At 35.0% G+C, this 20,611-nt stretch overlaps 1 protein-coding gene and 1 non-coding gene across 2 annotated transcripts; one reads left to right on the top strand and one right to left on the bottom strand.

Annotated features, from left to right (window-relative positions):
* The first annotated feature begins 1,384 nt into the window (after nucleotides 1-1,384).
* LOC125584691 lies at nucleotides 1,385-1,491 on the top strand. Its single transcript, XR_007321601.1, has one exon. It is a non-coding gene; the product is annotated as a small nucleolar RNA R71 (small nucleolar RNA).
* A 13,805-nt stretch (nucleotides 1,492-15,296) lies between these two features.
* On the bottom strand, nucleotides 15,297-18,717 carry LOC106431758. Its single transcript, XM_013872575.3, has 11 exons — nucleotides 17,757-18,717; nucleotides 17,399-17,577; nucleotides 17,220-17,339; nucleotides 17,036-17,144; nucleotides 16,885-16,909; nucleotides 16,729-16,802; nucleotides 16,471-16,613; nucleotides 16,189-16,321; nucleotides 16,007-16,123; nucleotides 15,802-15,898; nucleotides 15,297-15,680 (listed from the first exon to the last, which is right to left on the bottom strand). The coding sequence occupies exons 2-11, from the start codon at nucleotides 17,416-17,418 to the stop codon at nucleotides 15,613-15,615; spliced, it is 906 nt and encodes a 301-aa protein (XP_013728029.1). The 5' UTR covers nucleotides 17,419-17,577; nucleotides 17,757-18,717; the 3' UTR covers nucleotides 15,297-15,612.
* Nucleotides 18,718-20,611: the final 1,894 nt, after the last annotated feature.

Raw genomic sequence — 20,611 nt, 5'->3', positions numbered from 1 at the left:
TGCAACAGACAAAGGCATCACGCTGACACTAGCTCCCAAATCGCAGAGACATTTCTCAAATACCATAGGTCCAAGAGCACAAGGTAGTGTGAAGCATCCTGGATCTTCTAACTTCTCTGGAACATCAAGCCTTTGGATGATGGCACTGCACTCATGGGTAAGAATCATCATGCTTTCCATTTCCTTCTTCTTTGCAGCTACAACATCTTTCAGGAACTTGTTGTATTGAGGAATCAACATGAAAGCATCGATGATGGGCATTGCAACCTGAGCTTCACTCATTTGCTTGTCAAACAAAGCCTTGTACTTCTCTAGCAGCTGCCTCTTGAATCTACCAGGGAATGGTAGTTTGGGTTCATAGGGAGGAGGAACAAAAGAATTCTCACTTGCTAGAGCAAGAACTTCACCATCCTTCACTGTTTTCTTCTCTTCCCCAACATTTCCTTTACCCTTGGCTTCCACAATCTTCTCCAAGATTTCATCATTGATTTTCTCATCAACAATCACCACTTCATCATCTAAGTTGATGGCCACCTCCTCACCTAGTTTCTCAGCATCCCTGGTGAGGGTTGTAGGAGGTAACTGCTTACCACTCCCAAGGGTGATAGCTTTGGCCTCCTTAGGGTTTTGGTCAGATTTTCCAGGTAGAGATCCTTGCTGGCGAGTCTGGTGAGTGTTCATGGAAGCAAACTGATTCTCTAAATTCTTGACTGTAGAAGCAAGATGTGAGAACTTGTTGTTGAGCTCATTGTAGCTCCCATCAATCTTGGAATGAAGGTTTTTCAACTCATATCCAACATGCTTCTCACTTCTAGTCTGAGACTCCAAGATTTGTTTCAGCAGGGTGTCAGTGCTGCTCTCTTGAGGAGCAGAGGAACCAGATGAGGGGTTTTGATGAGGTTGATAGCTGCCTTGCTGGTTGTTTCGAGGCGGATAACCACTCTGTTGGTTGTTGGGGTAGGATTTTTGTTGGTAATTGTTGTACTAAAAGTTGGACTCTTTTTTGTACCAGCTACCATTGTTGTTGATGAAACACAGCTCTTTCTGACCTTCCAAACCCTCAACCACATAGACAACAGGTGGTGTCTCTTGACTTGGGTTACCAACAAAGTGCAGCTGCTCTTGTGTGGCTTTCTCAGCAAGGAGGATGTCTATCTTATCCTGTAGGGCTTTCAACTTATTCCTCGTCTGCTTATCATCTGTTCGGCTGTTTCTGTCGTGGTCTCCACTGTAGACTGCATCACTCTTTACCATGTTGTCAACCAGCTCCTCTGCATCTTCCTCAGTTCTCCCCAAGAAGAACCCATTGCTAGCTGTATCCAGTCTGGCCCTGTACTTAGGAAGAGCACCACGGTAGAATGTGCTCAGTAAGCTCTCCTTAGAGAAACCATGGTGTGGGCATTGAGCTTGGTTGCCCTTGAATCTCTCCCAGGCTTCACTGAAGCCTTCCAAGTTCTTCTGTTGAAAACTGGAGATCTCATTTCTCAACTTAGCAGTTCTTGAGGATGAGAAGAATTTCTCCAAGAATGCTCTCTTGCACTCATCCCAAGTTGTGATAGAGTCGCTGGGTAGAGACTTCTCCCACTGACGTGCCTTATCCCCCAAAGAGAAAGGGAATAACTTTAGCTTTAAGGCATCCTCGAACACACCATTGGTTTTTGACAACCCACAATAGCTGTCGAACCTGTCCAAGTGATCGAATGGGTCCTCTAAAGCTAAGCCATGATATTTGTTGTTCTCGATCACGTTGAGGAGTCCTGACTTGACCTCAAAGTTGTTGGCTGCCACAGCCGGTGCTCGGATTCCTAGTCTATGACCAAGAATGTTGGGCCGGTCATAAGTACCAATGGGTCGAGCTGCCCGCGGTTGGTGTTCTGCCCCTTGCGGTGGATCTGCCATATCAATATCCAATCTCTGCAAGTGGGCTTGTTCTTCTTCTTCTCTTCTAGCTCTAGCACACTCCCTCTCGAAAGCTCTGATGTCTGCTACTATTGGAACTAGGTTTGATGGACCCCTGCTCCTCAAGTTCATACACCTGAAAGTTAAAGGTAGGTGAAGAAGAAGAATCAGTAACAAAAGAAAATAAAAATGACTTAGTCTCAAGTAAGTGACTAAATCTCAATGTTCAAATCTACTCAGAATTTGGCAACGGCGCCAATTTGATGTTAGGAGTTTTCAAGGCTCCTAAGACAAATGTTGTAGTATAGTGATTGTCGAACCAGTTCTGAGGGATATCAAAGCACCGAGAATGCAAGTACTCACTTAATCTAAGTGCAACCAATGATTTAGATGATTTTTAAGCTATGACTAAAACTAATAAGCAATAACAGGATGATACTTTCTTGACTAAGGGAAAAGAGAACTCATGGGTATAGGGATTAGACCTTGGGTGATCAAGTTTCGAACTAAGGATGACAAATGATTAATCAAACTATCTACCTTAAGCCTAGACACAATTCTAAGCAAGCTCTATGTCTAGATGAATGCTCATTTTCTAACATATCTCAAACATCAAATGTCTTTGGTTGAATAATATGAAAGCAATCATTACAAACAAGTCTATTAGCTATTTTAGCACCTTTAACAATAAATATCTTTGGCAAAGTATACTAAAAGCCTAGGAAAATTGTTTCAGACATTTCATCAAACATCTTTCGGGTGGGAAATGCCTATTGATCAACTTTTGAGTGGCCAACTCAGAATATGCATTAGGAATACTCTACTAGCAAGGAACAAGAATGATCTACACTAAAACATCCTAGAACTAACCTAATCACCCTTAATCTCCCTAACCCATGAATTCAAAAAGTGATTACTCACTAATCTCCATGATTCCTCTTAAACCCATATTGGATTTCAGATTAATCATGTAGAGAAATAGATAAGAAATCAACAAGAACACAAGAACATAACAATCAAAATCCAAGAGATAAACTTCTCAAGAGAGTTTTTTTGTGTATTTCTCAATAGATCCCCAAAAGATTCTCTCCTCCTCGTGGCTTACAGAGTATTAAAACATAGGTTTAGAAAATAAAAACGTGCATCATGAAATGACCAAAAGGCCCTTAAGTAAAATAGAAAATCGACCCAATAATAGACGCGGAGCGACCTTGGCATGTCGCTCCGAGAGGTCGCTCTGGCCTTCGGGAGCGACCTCAGTGGGTCGCTCTGAGAGGTCGCTCTGGGCTTCGCTTCGTGTCGTCTCGCCATAGAGACGCGAGCTACCTCGGGGTGTCGCTTTGGGAGGTCGCTCCGAGAGGGGTGTGAGATGCGAGTGACCTCGGCGCGTCGCTCTGGACTGGTCGCTGTGGTGAGGTCGCTCTAGGAGCTGGAGCGACTTCGCCTTATCGCTCTGAACTGGTCGCTCTAGGAGCTGGAGCGACTTCGCCTTGTCGCTCTAGGAGGTCGCTCCGAAGCGTATAGGGCGAGCGAGTTCATGGCGTCGCTCCGGTAGGTCGCTCTGGCTGGAGTGACTTGAGATAGTCGCTCTGGGCTGGTCGCTCCAGGGTCATCTAAGATGGTTCGGAGTAACGAGAACGCGAGCGACTTCATGGCGTCGCTTTAGGAAGGTCGCTCTGAGAGGTGGGACACAGCGACTTCGTGATGTCGCTCCGGGAGGTCGCTCCCATGCGCTGCTCGTTTAATGATCACCTATTTCACCTCCTTCGAGCTCCAAATGCATCCAAATGTCCCCAAGAACTCCATGTGGCACTCCAGTACCTAATAGAGACTCATGTATGCAAAATGCAACCTAAACATGTCTAAATCCTAATCTCTATGATGAAAATGTTTATGAATGAATGGATAAAACAATGCAAATATGCAAGATATCAAAGCTAAGAGATCTGCATGGAGGTTAGACTAGTGGCGGAGGCAGTGAACAAACAGGGTGGTCAATTGACCCACATCAATTTTAAAATTTAACTTAATGTGAGTATATAATTGTAACAAATATTGATTAATTAGTTCAATTTTTACAATTTGACCCCCTTGATAATTATGAACCTCCACTTTATATAATCTAATTTTGACCCACCTTGATTTGAATCCTACCACCGCCACTGGGTTAGACTATGATTAACCCTAGTCGGGCGGTTTTTGGTTTTTGTTAGATTTTAAAGAAGAAAAACTAAGAAGCATCTTTTAAATAAGATATATAAAAAAAGTCAAATCATAAATTAAGAACTCCAGCTAAGAGACCGGGGTTAATCATGTTGGCTTATGAATAATTACTACGGATTAGTTTTTATTAATCTGGCCATTTTTCCGAAAAGAAGTTGATAATAGTAAATAGTCATAATCAAGCTTTGTTATTTAGAAATCCAAAGTAATTTTATTATAGCTTAAAAACAAAAACCAAAAAAGTAAACATCAAAACCAGATAAAAAACGCTTAACTTAGTCATCCTAAAATAAATAGTCCTAAAATAAATAGATGAGGAGAGTAGCGGCCAACTCACAGAGTAGACCAATTCCCAATGCTTGGTCGTGAGTGTTTTGGTCGTAGGAAGAACACAAATAAATGCCAGAAAGACAAAACAACCATACGAGGAAGAGTGTGACCAAAGTATGTCTAGTCTCCATCCTAAGCTTATTGGATAACTGTATGAGTCCTATCCCTATCGTGACCAACGAGGTGGTGAATAACGACACAGACACGACATACTCTTGCATGTACACTTTGTACTTTAAAGGCGAATAGATTACTGCAAAAAAGGCCAACTGCGAGATCAAATACTGAGGAAGCCTCTGTATATCTGTAGTGAACTCCTTGTAGGGATGAGGATCTGCGAAGAAGAAATACCTGAGTAGCATCACTACATAGAATGTTGTGGCACTCACGGCAGTCTCTGTAGAACCGAGACTTTGATGATTCACAATTGTCTCCATCTGGCCAGAGAAGACTGATTGATTTGGCTAGGGCCCAGAGCGAGACCAGAGTCATCATGTACCATATTCCTTTACTTACAATCACATCTCTTTCACTCATCACCTTCGTCATTCTCTTTCGTCAGCTTTATTAGTTTTTGAGACTTAATAAGGATAGATAAGGAAGTAGGGTTTACGATCAAAGTAGATTTTTTATATATAGACTGGTTCATGTGCACGATTTTCGATAATCTCAACTAATTACTGCAATTTTCCATATCCTTATTTAAGTGTGTTAGAAGAATCATTTTTGAATAAATCACCTTTTTAGGAAGTAGTTATCAAATACAAAACCTAACGTGTTTCACGCTTTAATGGATTCACATATATATCTTCTATCTATCTTCTATAATAAAGTGGTACTATGCGCAGATTTTTGTTTTCATTTATTTTATATAAATATTTTGTTTTCAATTCTAAATTGATATATATTATAATATGTGTGTCTATCAATTTTTAAAATATAATAAATTTACGGTATATTTTTTCATTGAATAGATTGTTTTAAACTTTCACATGTATTTGTATCTTCTTCTATATATATATATATATTTCAGATTATTATTTCATTATTAAAATAGTAACTATATATATAAAGATTAGTAAAATATTGTTTTATTGCCATATTCAAAGATATTGTAACATTTCACAAATTTAGAAAGTTTTTTAAAAATTAAACTTTTCGCTTCATAGATTTATATTATAGAGTAAATAATTAAACATTTACTTTTTGTTTAATATTTAAAATAAACTATATAGTTTAAAATTTGTTTTCATTGGTTTAAGATAGTAAAGATTAATCATTGTTTGATAATATGATTTTTGTTATTTTTAAAAAAATCTTTATAATTTTAAAAATTAACATCGATAAATATTTAAATATTTAACATATGGAGGTATAGTACTACAACATTAAATTATATCTATTTAATTTATACTATCTATAAATCTAATGGATCATCTATTCTTTAAATCTAATTATTGATAGTCCAATAAAAATTTCTGGTATGCCCAAAATTTAAATGATAAGATTAAAGATTAAATGTAACATGACTTTCTAAAAATATGTTCATTAGGTCCAGTTTTTAAAAAATTACACAAATAAATCTCTGTTTTAATATATAATATTTTCTCTCTTCTCATAAAGACACCTCAGCATTGGCAGCTTCTATGGTTGACACGTAGACTTTCTCTTTCAACACTTTAATGTTGTTTGTTTTCTGGTTGGGCCACGTTATTATTATGGACCTTGAAATCAACTTAATTCAAATACTTGGCCTGATTCCACAAATTCAGACTTCATCATAGGGTTAAAGCGCATCCAAACTCATATAGAAAAAAGCCCGACTGGTGAAATATTGGCCCCTTTCCTTTCCTGATGTTTTTGTACCTAACTTCCCTCGATCTAACATCACACACCCGATCTATTGCAGTGGTGCCTCTGCCTACCTAAATTTGTTTGACAGCCAAGAATACATCTTTATGCATAAAGTTGGGTTTGTTTCCATCCTAAGCTGTCTTGATAAGCCGACACGTGTCTGCGTCCAAAACGCGCCGTTTCATTAACTCGGAGTTGGAGATCGCGTGGGCTTTTGTTGTAACTCATAAACATGCGAGAATATTGTTGTGTGGGCTTTAGATCAAATTAAAAATAGTATTTTCAACAGTATACAGTATAACTTCTTTAAACTAATACTCTATAAATTAATATACACTAAAAATCTCTATAAAATAATATAATTTTATAGTCTCAAATTGAGTTTTTGGTTCAATTAGTATATCGATAAACTAATATCTCTATAAATTAATAAGAAAATTATAGTTTTGATGTTGTCTCAACATTATTAATTTATAGAGGTTTCACTGTACTTTTATATTTTAGTAAACAAATAATGTTGTATTTTTCGTCTTATAAATACGTCATAAAAACAGTTATTATGATATTGTTGATATTCAATCCGATCATACCGATATGAAAAATTAATGTAAATCAACAGAACCAAGTGCGATAATTTTAATTAGATTTACATGTGTCGAAAATACAATAAAATGTTTTTTATTTATTTTAATGTGTAAAACAACCCGTAAAAACCAAAAAACTAGATGAACCAATAGGTTTATAGTATATTAGTGAACATACATATAAAATGTATAATATTATATAGTGAATGCAAAATTGAATTTACTAATTTGATATACGTATACTGAGCATTTAACATACGCATAATGTTTTAGAAAAAAAAGCATATGAATAATTATTTGTTTTACCTATTTACATCAATTTATTTCACGATACATAGTGCTCGCTCCTATAATTTTTTGTTTTACCCATTTACATCAATTTATTATTTAAGGTTCATGATTCCAGGATAAATAGTGCTCCTAACTTCTTCTTCTTTTTCATACAACAGTGCAAACATATTATTATATATTACTCATATTTAGCTATTTGAATAAATGAACACTCTGATATTTGAAAATTTTGAACAATTCCGTTTGCACGGTAAACAATTTTATTTCAAAGTAATAATACACCAATGCAAAAAAACTATTTTGCAAGATAATTACACGCATCTGCAGCTTATTACATACGAGCATAGATTCTATAAAAACGTTCATGCAATATTATCATTTAATTTAAATATATTGTTAATTCACAACGCAAGTTTCTACAGTATTAATAACTTCTAAATTAATAGTAAAACCTATTTAATAAATTCTAAACTTATTTAATAACGATAGGTTGTATTGAATTTAAAGAGTGACAGGGAAGTTGAAGTATGACTTTCATTAGGAGAAAACTATCACATCTTATATATTAAAACAGAAGTCACAACCTTGACTCATGTGTGATTTTTTAAATTGGACCATTTTTTAGATTCTTACTTTTAATAAATTTTAATAATATCATAACAATAATTGTATCTGCATTTTAGTCTTTTGTTTCTCTAAACAACAAACTAAATTGCTATTGATATATTTTCCTGATTTCTTTCCTAAACATATGCTTCATTTTAATTTTAACGTGAAATATTTAAATTTGTTGATTTACTAACTAAAATATAACCATAATTTTTAATTTTACATAAGAGAAGCATTATAGAACATATGTTTTTGTCTAGAGTTAAGAAGCATTATAATACACATTATTCATATAGCTTTTAAGATCATATGATACAACAAACTATAAGACAATAAATATAAATTAAATAAGGGGCAAATATATAGTAACACATACACGTAAATAATCTGTGTTACTTTTATACTATGGTATATAGTTTATACATAGTAACACGTACACGTAAATAATCCATGTTATTTTTATACTATGGTGTATAGTTTATAATGTTCTTATATTTTGAACATTCAATACGGATTGATATATATATTTTAATGACATTTTTTTGTTATACTTATACTTCTATACTATTAAGACATATAAACATAAGTATTATAAAAATATATAACACTAAATTACGTTAAATTATTAATAAAATTTTGCTATATAAAAAAATAATTTTTTAATATAGAAAGAAAAATCTGCACGGTTGTGCGGGTCAAGATCAAGTTTTAATTAAAACATACACAGACCAAATTACTCACACTAACAAAAGGTTGTTTTGCCTTAGATAATATAAGTTTTTCCTTAACATATTTCTCTGGCATGATCATTGCATAATTATATGCAGACATCATTAATCTTATAATATTAGATTGTTCTTCGTAGAAAAATGAAAGTTACTGTCATTTTAATTCAATCCAAAAATATTTATTAAAAATAACAACACGATCTCCAAATTATTTATTTTTTTTATAATATCGTTTTCAATTTACAATTTTTTTTAAAAAATGCTTCATAAAATTAATGTAAATTTATATAAAATAGTTTTTTTCTAACTTCCGGCCTGTATGGCGGACCGACCCTAGCGTTGTATAAAAAAAACTGGCCGGGTTTGGTTCAGAACCTACCAAAGGTTGTTTCATAGGAGGTTGGTGTTTTATGTTTAATTTTTATTTTTTTAATCTTGAGTTGAGGCTTATGGAAACATTAGGATTGTTTAAGTTGGTACAGTTCTTATTAAAATGAGCTCACTGTTGTCTGCAACTGAGGTTACATACCTTTTCAGGCCGGTTATTTGTCAACGCTAAGTCTGGAACTCATATTTACTTTTGACTCAGAAACAGCAGCAGAGAAATGTTACTATGAGCGGTTAGTCATCTCCACCCTATTATTAACAATTCACCTGTGTATCAAGCTTTCATTACAGATTTCACGAAAACACTAAGAACAACAATATTTAAAAAACTAAAATGACTAAAAGTGAAAATTTCTTTACAATAATATTTGACTAATAAAAAATATACAGAAATGTGCAAAATAAATACATAGTTTACGCTATATAAATAGATTTTAAAATCTCTGCAAACCATGTAAAATTTTTAGTATTTTTGGTAATGAAAACACAAAAAATACCAATTTCTGCCGATGGGTTCTCCAAATCTTGACAACAACAAAAATCTTGGTAGGTGATCTCGAATAGAACATAGAAACAATTATGAATTTCTTCCCTCCAAAATCTAAAATTCTATTTTTAAGAGTTAAGATTAAAGAAGAAATGGTCCAAGAGATGCTCATATTTGTTCCTAACCAACTATAGAGCTTATTTATCAAAACCAAATATCACGCAACAATAAACTTAAGAAATAAGACCGATGAACACCAGGAACAACATTCCCAACCGAGGAACATCATTTCCAACTCAACTGGATGGCTAATTTTTTCATTGCCAATTTCTAACCAAAGTTGAATTTTCTTTTTGGAAAATTATGCAAAGACTTACAGCCGGCGAGAACTTCAGAAAAAGTCATATACATTAGTTGTTAAATACAAATTATTCAATCGAGAATGACATAACAATTCCGTCAAGGTGATGTCATAGAAACAAAAAAAAAGTCAAAACAAAAATTACTTACAGACAAGCTAACCAACAACTTAAATTAACAAAATAATATATCTCATACATATCACTTGCAATTGTGAACATAAAACACAAACCACAAAATTATATAAAAAATAATAACATAGATTACAAGTAAAATATATCCTGCCCGTAGGGCGGACCGACCCTTGTTATTCCATAAAATTATTTCCGTAATGCTCTCATATATGATAAACTAGTGCATTTCGAAGTAAGAAATGATTCTCTTTATTTTTTATTTGTAGATTACGAGCCAAAAATTGTTGAAATCGGATATCCTCATAATATACCCGCTGATAGTTTGATATCATCAAACGAAAATATCCTTGATCTTTTAAACAAAAGTACAACAAGGAGGGAAAAAGGTCATGGGATGATTGAATTACGACTGCAAAATGAAGCAAAAAAGTTAGCTTTTAAAGAAGTAAAAGAGGAAAATAAAATATTGCTAAAAAACTTAGCTTCTATCGATGATGTTAATATTCGTGAATACATTCGATCTGAACAAGAAAGAATCGTACGGAAAAGGCGACAAGAGCAACAACAACAATCATCTTCGGTTACACAAAATTTGTTTGGACAATATTTTAGAGATTTGAGAGGTTCTGGAGCAAATTTACCAGACTATTAGTGTTGTTATAATATTTAAACTTGAGTAATAATTATGTCTTCATGTGTCTTTTTAATAAGTTTTTATTATGGTTTTTTGTAATATTCTTGTTGTTTAATTCTAGTTTTAAAATATTATAAATCTTGTTTTAAAATTTTTATTTAATTTCATGTGTAAAACTTAAATTTATAAAACAAATTTGAATATTTATGAGATATAAAAGTTTTAAGGATTAAAACAATAAACAAAAAAATATTTAAGAATTATAAATATGATGTATAATTGTAAGGACCAAAATGCAAATAAAAGGATGAAACTTCAAATTTGAAGTTTTGAAATGTGAAACTCTATATTTGGAGTTTCACTCTTCAAAACTTCAATTTGAAGTTTTTTTTTGGAGAGCAAAAAACACTATATTTAGAGTTATAGAGTTTCTTTTGGAGATGCTCTAAACAAACTCAGTCGTAGGAAAAAAACTCAGTCAATTAAAACCAACTAATAGATAACATATTTATGGTCAAATCTATGTCTTAGTTTGTTGTAGTGTGACACAAATTTTACAATATAAATAGTGAGAATAATTACTAATTCATAGCAAAACACCCAACAAAAGATTTATCACCTTAAATTTGATGTTGGTCAATAATATACCTTACTAATATTTTAAAAAACTTATATCACATTGTAATAAATAAATAAATAAGCAATTTTTTTATAAACGGCCACAATCCGCGCGTATCGCGGAAAACGACTCTAGTATAAATAAATACACAACTTGAAGATTGAAAACTTAAAAGCAAAGAAACATTAAAGTCCACACCCCAAAAATGATATATATATTTTTTTTGGTAAAATGTTAATATTTATACCATTTTGAATTTTCCCCAATGTTGCTAACAACTCGATTGGTAGAGCATTAGCATTAGCAGTAGCAGTATGCTGCAGTAGCAGTATGATGCATGAGCTGTATGTTTTTGTTAAACTGTGTAATATGATGATTGGTAGAGTAGTATGAGTATTTTATTTAAATTATTATAAAAATTAGTATATAATATATAACATATTTATTTTCAATGAATATATTTCTAATATATATATATATATAAATATTAACACATAAAATTAAAAAGATATATAATTAATTTATTTTATTTAATAATTTAAAATTTATGTTTATATCAAAAAATATTATTTTAAAATAAATTATATAATTAAAATATCTATTTTTAAAAATAAATTTTCACATTTACAATAAATTAAATTATATAAATTAAATTATATTTTAAATGTGAAAAACTATTTTATTGCAAATTAACTTTAGAAATCAAAATTTTATTTTCTGGATATAAAAATAGTTTTATGATATTATTAAATAAAATAAATGAATTAATTATATATCTTCCTTAATTTTATAAATTATAAATGCAAATGCTCTTTTAAAAGCTTCATATGAGAGCACGGGTCAGTAAGCAATTGGAGAGCATTAGCATTTAGTCAATGCTTATCTAAATGTTTTTCGAACAATTGTTGATTGGATAATGTAAAGCATAATGCTAATGCTCTACCAATGAAACAAGACATGATTAGACAGAAAAAAGAAACAACAACAGAAACAACAACAATACAACTCAGAGCCCAAAAAAGATTCTTGCATTTCTTTCCTTCCAAACACAGTAGATGATGACCTGAAAGTAGAGCTTGAGGAGCGTGGCTTGGTTGCTGTTGAAGGGGGATGAGGGGAATTAATCCAAGCTGCCACTGAATGCAAGTCTGAAGGAGGATTTTGACAAATCTGAGAAGCAAATCCCGACCATAGCTGAGCGGAGAAGCTACATTCAAAAAATAGGTGATGGTGTGTTTCAACCGCCGAGCTGAACACAGTCACCTGATACATTAAGTCCCCAAAAATGATTTGTATCTAATAGCTTATTGATTCAGCAATGATAGGAGAACCTGAGACAGTTTTCAATACTTAATGTCAAGTCACCTCTCACACTGTCACACACACAAAAGACTTGCAAGTAAAAGGCCCATTTGAGAACAATTCCATAGTCGCAGTAACTGCATCGCCTTTGTGATCCCTTAGTGTTCTGGTCTCCGCACCACTCTCTTATCCGGCTGCTTGTTTATAATAATAGTTGACAAAACTTCAAACTTCTGCCACAAGAATAATGAATTTTTTAGCTTGTGATGCTTCAGAAGAAGCTAAGCTGCGTTGACTGCAGTAAATCATTAGGGGTCTAGAAGGCTGATACTTCTTGGTCTGAGATCCCTACAACAACCAACAAGATAAGATGTTCATTATAATATATGAAACTCACACAGACACTTTAGGGAAAATAAAAAAAATAGCAACTACTTACATATATAGTCACACAAAGCCTCCAAAACATTCATATCACGTATACACTGCTGAACGATAAAGGAAGTGGAGCACCTGAATTATTCACACCGTCCAGAAACTTCCACTCGGTGTTGCTGTAACACAAATGAGAGCAAGGTTTACACACGTCTTATTGATATATCAAAAAGATTACACATTGAATGAAAGAACCATTGCTCACCCAGTAGAAATCAGCTTAACAATATGCATGTGTGTCGTGATAAGGCAAAGAAAATAACACCACATTTATCTTCTACATTGTATATATATGAACCTTGGCAGTTAGCAAAACTTGATAAACATGGCCAAGTCAAGAGAGAGAGAGAGATATAGTAGTAAAGAAACACATACTTGTATGAGATACTCAAGGAAGCACGAAACTAAAGCAAACCCTAACCTTTAAAACGTACCACGATAATCTTATCTAACTGAAGCCCATAAGTCAATTTATGGGTTTTATTAACACTGACCAATCCCATTACTCAATTATTAAGCCCAATCAGGAAATGAGCGTCACTTTTATTTTATGCAAGTAAATTTCATTTCGGACCACACCATGCGTGAATTTTATAAATTGTTTGGACTTATTTGGTGTTATAAACAGATTTTTTTTTTTTGAGATGCCTAACCACGATGATTGAAACATGTAGGCAGACCCGGGTTAATGGTAGTATCCAAGACCCTGAGCTTACCCATAAAACCCTCAACAGTTATAATCGATGATTCATCATATGCTAATTTTCTTTAATAAAAGGACCAAACCACCGGAGATAATGTCATGTTCAACTTCTTCCTTTCAGCGTCCGTTGTCACGATCCTCTTAAACCCAAATTGCACGTAATTCGACAAAAAAACACTTCATACGGAAACTTCATTCGACCGAGACGATGACGATGACGATGACTCATCCCAATTTCCAACACCAAACCCGAATGAACCGTAGTTACCACCGAAATCGCCACTTGTCTTGGAAAATAACAAACGTGCGTTAACACTCAAGATGGGTCCGACATTGTTGTTCGAAAACAAGCTTGGCCCATATTCTATTTGAATAATGTGGAAGACAAAGGATAAATTCTCCAACGTGAGAAACCAACCCTAAAGGCTCTAAGCCAATGCGAAAACTGAACCGGAAACCAATTCAACTACTTAACCATCTTTATAGTTTGCCTCCACCTCAATTCGGCTAACCCGATAAATCTATATTTTATTCATGGCTCTTTTAACTCGTTTGGAATCTTTTAAAAGTCGCCTTGTGATTTTATGATGTTCTAAGCAACAGTCAAACAATAAACAAAATACTCAACAAACCACAATATTCCAACAAATGAAACAAACAACGTTATTTGAAACAAAAATACGCTTAATACAAACCATGACGCTAACAGAAACCCATAGATTATTCCACAACGAAACAACCTATCTAATTGATACTCAGATCAGTCTGCCTTTTGGTAGAAATAACAAGAAGGGCGTGGGTGCAACCATCCACCATCCCAAATGGATAGTTAGGAGGAGGGAGACCTTTGGATTCTGCAGCACTGACCTTTTCAAATGGGACTTTCGCGTTCCTGAACATAACCAGGACCAACATGGACACGTACGTGGCGCAAATCCTAACCGGGTTGGTGAACTTTGTCGCTAACTCGAGCTTCGCAGATATCATAACGGCGACCGCCAAAAGGGAGTCGGCAACTGACAGCACATCCGGTAGGTTCATCAGCTTGCACATGGTGATTATGTGCAGAACGCGGCGATAGCGAAGCCGTTGATGTTGTCTACCTTCTCTAGGTCGTTCCCAAAATAGACTTAAGGCACGAAGGACGAGGATGATGCCTGCAGCGCGAAGACAAAACAGGATGATGTGGTATCTGATACGAACGGCTCGGCGCAGAGCCCAGATCAGATCCTTGTTAAGCTCAGGGACGTAGAAGATCGCCATAATAAGAGACGAGTAAAGAAGGAGGGTAATCGTGCCCTCGGTCAGTAGCAAACCAGTGACCGTTGACGATGCGTTTGGCGTCAGGAAAGAGCAGATGGCGATAGCGACGATGCTTAGGACGGCTTGAACCTTGAGAAGAACGTCACTTCTATAAAAAGCACCAAGGTCTTGTGCAACAGCCCGGAGGAAACCTTCTCCTTGTGGGAGTGGTTCCATGCTTGGCACAGGTGTGGCCTGATGAGCCATGAAGGGGGGTAGAGTACGGTGGAGAGAGAGAGAGTGAGAAGGAGCTGCTACGCAGTAAAATAAAGAGAGAGAGAGAGAGAGAGAGCAAGGCGTGTAATATATAAATAAAAGCCAGCGTTGTTATCTCGGGGTCTGCGCAACACGCCAACACACCGTATATCTCTCTTCAACGTCCTGTACTAGTACAAGTAACTAGAGAGTTATCGGGTAATCTCGAAACAAATACCATAAATGAAGGAAAAAACAAGTCTTGCTGGATAATAATTACTTGGTGTACAAGACATCTTCCCACCGGTGTCGGAACCAATTTATTCACAAGACAGTTTTGAGAATCAAACCGAACCGGTTTGCTTCAAGAAACAATATGGATGTATTTAGTTATGAGAGTTAACCCGATTAAACCGATGGATCTAGAGGACGAAGGCCGAAGGGGCCGTTGAGTACGAGGTTGTTGGCTTTAGAGAGCGTGTATGGATATCTCTACTTGCACTGCGTATTCCATGTACTAGTTCACTGCAGGAAAACTAGACCGTGCAAAATTTCTGGAGCAGCTCTACTCTTTTGTCTCTACTCGCGTCATCAATGGCACCACCTAATCAACGACCAATTGTTAATAGACCTGATTGCTGGAAAGGTTATCAGTTACAAGACCTGATTAATGTATAGCAAAAGTTCACTTGGAAAGAGATTGCGAATCTAGATGTCAAACTAACCTGAGACAAGACTTGAGATCAGGTCTTTGCCTGCTCTTGCTGTTACGATGGTGTTTGAGACGCATGGGCCATGGTCAGCGCGCAACATTATGCATATCTGATCATAGCTCAAAGTGTCAGAAAGAAAGAGTCAATGTCACTATTAGCTAATAGTACTCAAATATTTGTGTAAAGACACACAGAAATATGAGCAAAGATATGGAACCTCAAATGACATCTCCCACGCCATATCCTTGTTCAATGATCGAAGACATTGGCACACCACAATAGCACATGGTTCCTTTTTTCTTTTTTTTTGGTCTAAAATTATATGGTTCCTCTCCTGCAAATTTAATGCAAAGAGAATTTATTTTTTGCTTAAACAAATGAAATGGTTTAGTTTCATACCTCTGTCATCAGAGCTGGTGGAGATGATGTGAGTAGGAGCCCGGACCTTCCCACTCTTAGTTGCAGAGCTGACATCTTCGGGGATTTGTGGAGGTGTGACTTCCTTAATAGGAGACACCTTTCCTTTTTCAACCTATGAACATAAGATCACAACAAAAAAAAATGCAAGCTAAGTGCACATTCAATGACCAATTTGTCAAAAGGATTGCAGCAAATTCTGAGGCTTCTAACAAAGTGGGTACAATGGCTCCAGCGAGCGCTTGTTTCTTATGTGGCACTTACTGCATGACCAAATTGTACTTCGACGTGCATAAGTCCCGCTGGCCCCAGCAACCACTGGTTTGGTGACTTGCCCTGCTGCAAAGCTTCAAGTAGATAATATTCATCTCTTCAACCAAGCTCTCCAAGTAAACCACCATCTTAATCTGCAATATATTATGAAGACATAAATTTTTAGTTGAAGCATTATTTGAATGAGAGAAGGTGGGTCAGATACTGCCAGCAGTGAGCATCGAAATTTTACAATTTTGAGATTAATACCTGTGGGATGTTGTTAAACCGCAAGATATGGTCTGATGAAGTGGCATTTCGAAGAACTTCAGCACTTACATCCTCTTCCAAGAGACAAAAAAACATTGGTGAGATCACAGAAAGAAGACCTAGATCCTTGTTTGCAGAAGAAGAGAGTATCCTTACCAGCTAAACGATCATCCTGGGCGAGCTGAGAAATTGAGATCAAAGAAGAATGAGCAAACAAAGCTGACCAGTGAAGGTAATAACCCAAGATCATAACCAATTAAACCCACTAATGAACAGGAAAAGCTAAGAAGAGAAATGGAGATCATACCTTGGATCCTATTAGACCAACAAGAGAAGGCTTGAAGCTATTCAGAGGAACACGCTTTGCATAGCCATTCTCAGACACGAAAAACAGCCATGGACCAGTGGATTGTTTCCTGCATTTGTTTTGGGTGATAAAGACAGTTTAACGAGCAGAACGTTAACAAATATGTAACTAAATAAACACATACTCAGCGGAAGTTTCTTCTGACTTGTCTACCATATCTTTCCTCAGAGATGAGATGATGTCAGTTTTCTTGAGTCTCATGGCAGTCACTACCTTTGTGTTTCTGCTCAGTGTCTGTTCGAACCTAATAAACAGTGGCCATTAGAGTTATACTCTGAAAAAGAATCAAGAAGAGCAACTTACATTCCGTTTTGGGACGCCATGGCCAGGCCACGAGATCATGGCTTATGTTAGAACAACCTTTTGCTAACAAGGGAACAAACCAGTTGAGAGTATCCCTGAGAGAACTTTCTTGATGCAGCCATTCAAAGGAGGAGATACCAAGAACAATGGAGGTTACTCGTACGTAATATCTGATTCCACTAGTCACATGAAACAAATTTGTGTCAGGAATCTGAAAACATAACACGAATATTCTATACAATGCCAGAAACCGTATATCTATGAAACCACATCTTACTCCCTAATTAACGAACGAACGAACGAGGGTTCCGGAATCAAATTCAGAATCTAATATAGACAGACATTCTCTAATATAAACCTGCTGCATTCACGGGATGGAATTACTCAAAGGCATGATGAACAGCTTGACTGCAAACTAATCAAATACTGTTTAGCCGTCAGATTTGAGTATTAAAGGCCTTATTACTATATGGGCCCGCCGCGTAAGACCCTAACTTTCTTAACAATAACCTAACCTAGTTTCCAGCCATTACTTCTATAAATAGATCCGATCCACTAACCCATTAATTAATGCAAACATGGGCTGTGTATTTAGCTTTTTGGGAAACCAACTCCCGGTCCCGGGAAGACAACTACTCTCCGGTTTGTAAATTTTTCATTACACATAACATTTTGTTTTCTTTTCTTTGTTCTTACAAAAATAAAATCTTACTAATACACGTTTGTCGTTTCTGTCTTTTGTTCTAGACCACAATCGTTTTCAGAAAACCGGTACCGACTCCGTTTACGAGTTGAAGGAGACGCACACAGGGTGCCTCGTCAAGGTAGACATTCCAGGATGTTCCGAAGCAAGTTGGTGGGTGAACGACAACAACGTCCTGTTCTTTGCGGACGAACCCCACAAGGGTCCATTCCACGGGCGTAGATACGGAGGCACCCTCGTGTTCGATTCAGTGGATTAACGTTCCCAAGTTCCCAGGGAGGGACTCCCAAGAGTATCAGATCCATGTTTCCGAGACGATGCTGCTCCTCGAAAACAGCACTTCTGAGGCTGCTAAGAACTTTCATGGTATCGACTAATCTCTTTTCCCAGATGGTTTCGTTTGTTTCCCAGTGTTTACTGGTAGAGTAATAAAATCTTTATTAATAAATCCAGTGGATAATCATCATGTAACAGTCGTATGTGTAAAAGGATAAAAGTTTCTTTGACAGCACGGTTCCTTCAAACAAACAAAAAAATGTGTTAAATTTAGTAATTATTATAATAATTTTAGATGCTGGGAATAGTGTTAATGATTATAATAATAATTTAAGATGGTGGGATCAGTGTTATTCATCAACAGGTTTTTTACATTTATATAATACCTGATTCAACTTGAAATGCGTTGCAACACTAAGGTAATGAATGGTGACATATAAATTGCGGAATTGAGTGCGTATTTTACAAAACCACACTTCAGTCACCAATCACAATTTACAAACTGAAAAAGACGGTTTTAAGAAAAACGCACTACAAATCCGCTTACGTTCTTCGAGGCAACCAAATACACGTGAAATTTAAAAAACGCACTACAACTTCAGTCCACAGACGAGAACATGAGGTTCAAAAAAAAACGCCTTTTGTATGGTAATTAATAAATTATTTTTTTTTGAAAAAAAAGTAATTAATAAATTATTTTCTTTCTAGTATTATGTTTTTAGTTATATTTTACGTAATAGTTACATTCATAACACTTTTTCTTATTTGTCCATGAAAAAACATTTTTCTTTTCTTTAGAAAACATTGTAAGTATTTTGAAAGTATGATTTATATCTATATAACTTATATAACATATATATTAATAATGTTATATATAGATTAATAAATATACATTCAAATTAATCTAGTATCATAAATGTTAATTAAAAAATTATTATAAATTATCTTTTTAATAATTTTTAGTATAAACTATTTATTTTAATAGAGTTTACACACGTAATATTTCGGTTAAATTCGGTAAAACAGGTGATCCAATTTTATTTATATATTCGGGTATATTTTTGGTTCTCGATTCGATTTCCGTTCAATTATTTCAAATATATAATATAGGAACCGTTTGAGTATGTAAAGGTTTCATTCCTGTTTTGTGTCGGTTATTTCTTTGTTTCCCATTTTTTTCTAATGCATAAACCTAACCTACACTATAATACTTAACAATTCCCATTTTTTTGTCCATGCATAAACCTAACCTACACTATAATACTTAACTATAAATTCTAATCACTAATTTCTAAATTCAAATGTAAAATATATATTTATTGTATAATATATTATTTATATCAGGTTACAGTTTTTTTTTTTAAATATTATGATATTATTACTGAGTAAACAAATTAAAATTTTAATTATATTAATATGTTTATCTTACATTATCTTTTATCATAACATCACTACTTTTATCAAAATCGCACTATTTTTTTTATCAAACCCGCACTATTTTTTTAATGAAATCCGCACTTGTCCTGCAAACCGCATGAACCGCAGTTGCACCATACCACACTCTAATTCCGCACTGCTTATATTATCAAAACCACGGTTACCATTCGGACCCAAAATACAGCTAAAGATGTAGAGGATCATTGTTCAAGATTTGATGGTTCTTCTTTCAGATACTCCTGCACCATTATACATACATAAATGTCACAGCTAAATAAACATAACGCAGTCAGTTTTAGCAAGAGAATAATTGTTACGAGTGTACCTTAATCAAAGGAGCCAAGACAAACATAATAATCCTTCCACATCGAAAAGAGTCTTAACTTTTCATATAGCTTCTTTTGGTTCCATTCCAAGCTTAATGCCAAGTATGATCTACAAACTCCACATGTTAAACAAAAGTTATTGTAACTCATGCTATGACTTACCCAAGCAAGTCCACATTCTACCACCCTTTTCTTGAAATGCTTAGCAACTGTGACCCCCCTTCTGAGACTCTGCAAGAGATTGTGCTACTACAAATACTCCCACCATCAGGGAGTTTCACATCAATTGCACGTACTGGGCTTAGCAAATCCAGTTTTAGTCTTAATAGAGATTTGCCTGTTTCGACAAAATGGAATTTAATAAAGCAGAAACAGAGATAATTTTAGGTGCTGTGGTCACCTGATCAAACAAACTCTCTTACAAAATACAGAGGAGTGGCAAGGACAAGAAACAAACAACTCTCTATCAAA

The sequence above is a fragment of the Brassica napus genome, chromosome C3 (assembly GCF_020379485.1).
Source record: "Brassica napus cultivar Da-Ae chromosome C3, Da-Ae, whole genome shotgun sequence".
NCBI classification, from domain to species: Eukaryota; Viridiplantae; Streptophyta; class Magnoliopsida; order Brassicales; family Brassicaceae; genus Brassica; species Brassica napus.
Note: the sequence above shows the minus strand (reverse complement) of the source record. Positions and strands in the feature narration are given on the sequence as shown.

What these genes read in the sequence shown, in the direction of transcription:
- LOC106431758 (XM_013872575.3), bottom strand. Translation starts at nt 17,418, where the DNA reads ATGGCGTCCCAAAACGGAAT. An exon ending in CCAGGATGATCGTTTAGCTG is followed by an intron (nt 16,803 to 16,884) that starts GTAAGGATACTC and finishes GTCTCTTGGAAG; the next exon opens with AGGATGTAAGTGCTGAAGTT. An exon ending in CACCAGCTCTGATGACAGAG is followed by an intron (nt 16,124 to 16,188) that starts GTATGAAACTAA and finishes TTAAATTTGCAG; the next exon opens with GAGAGGAACCATATAATTTT.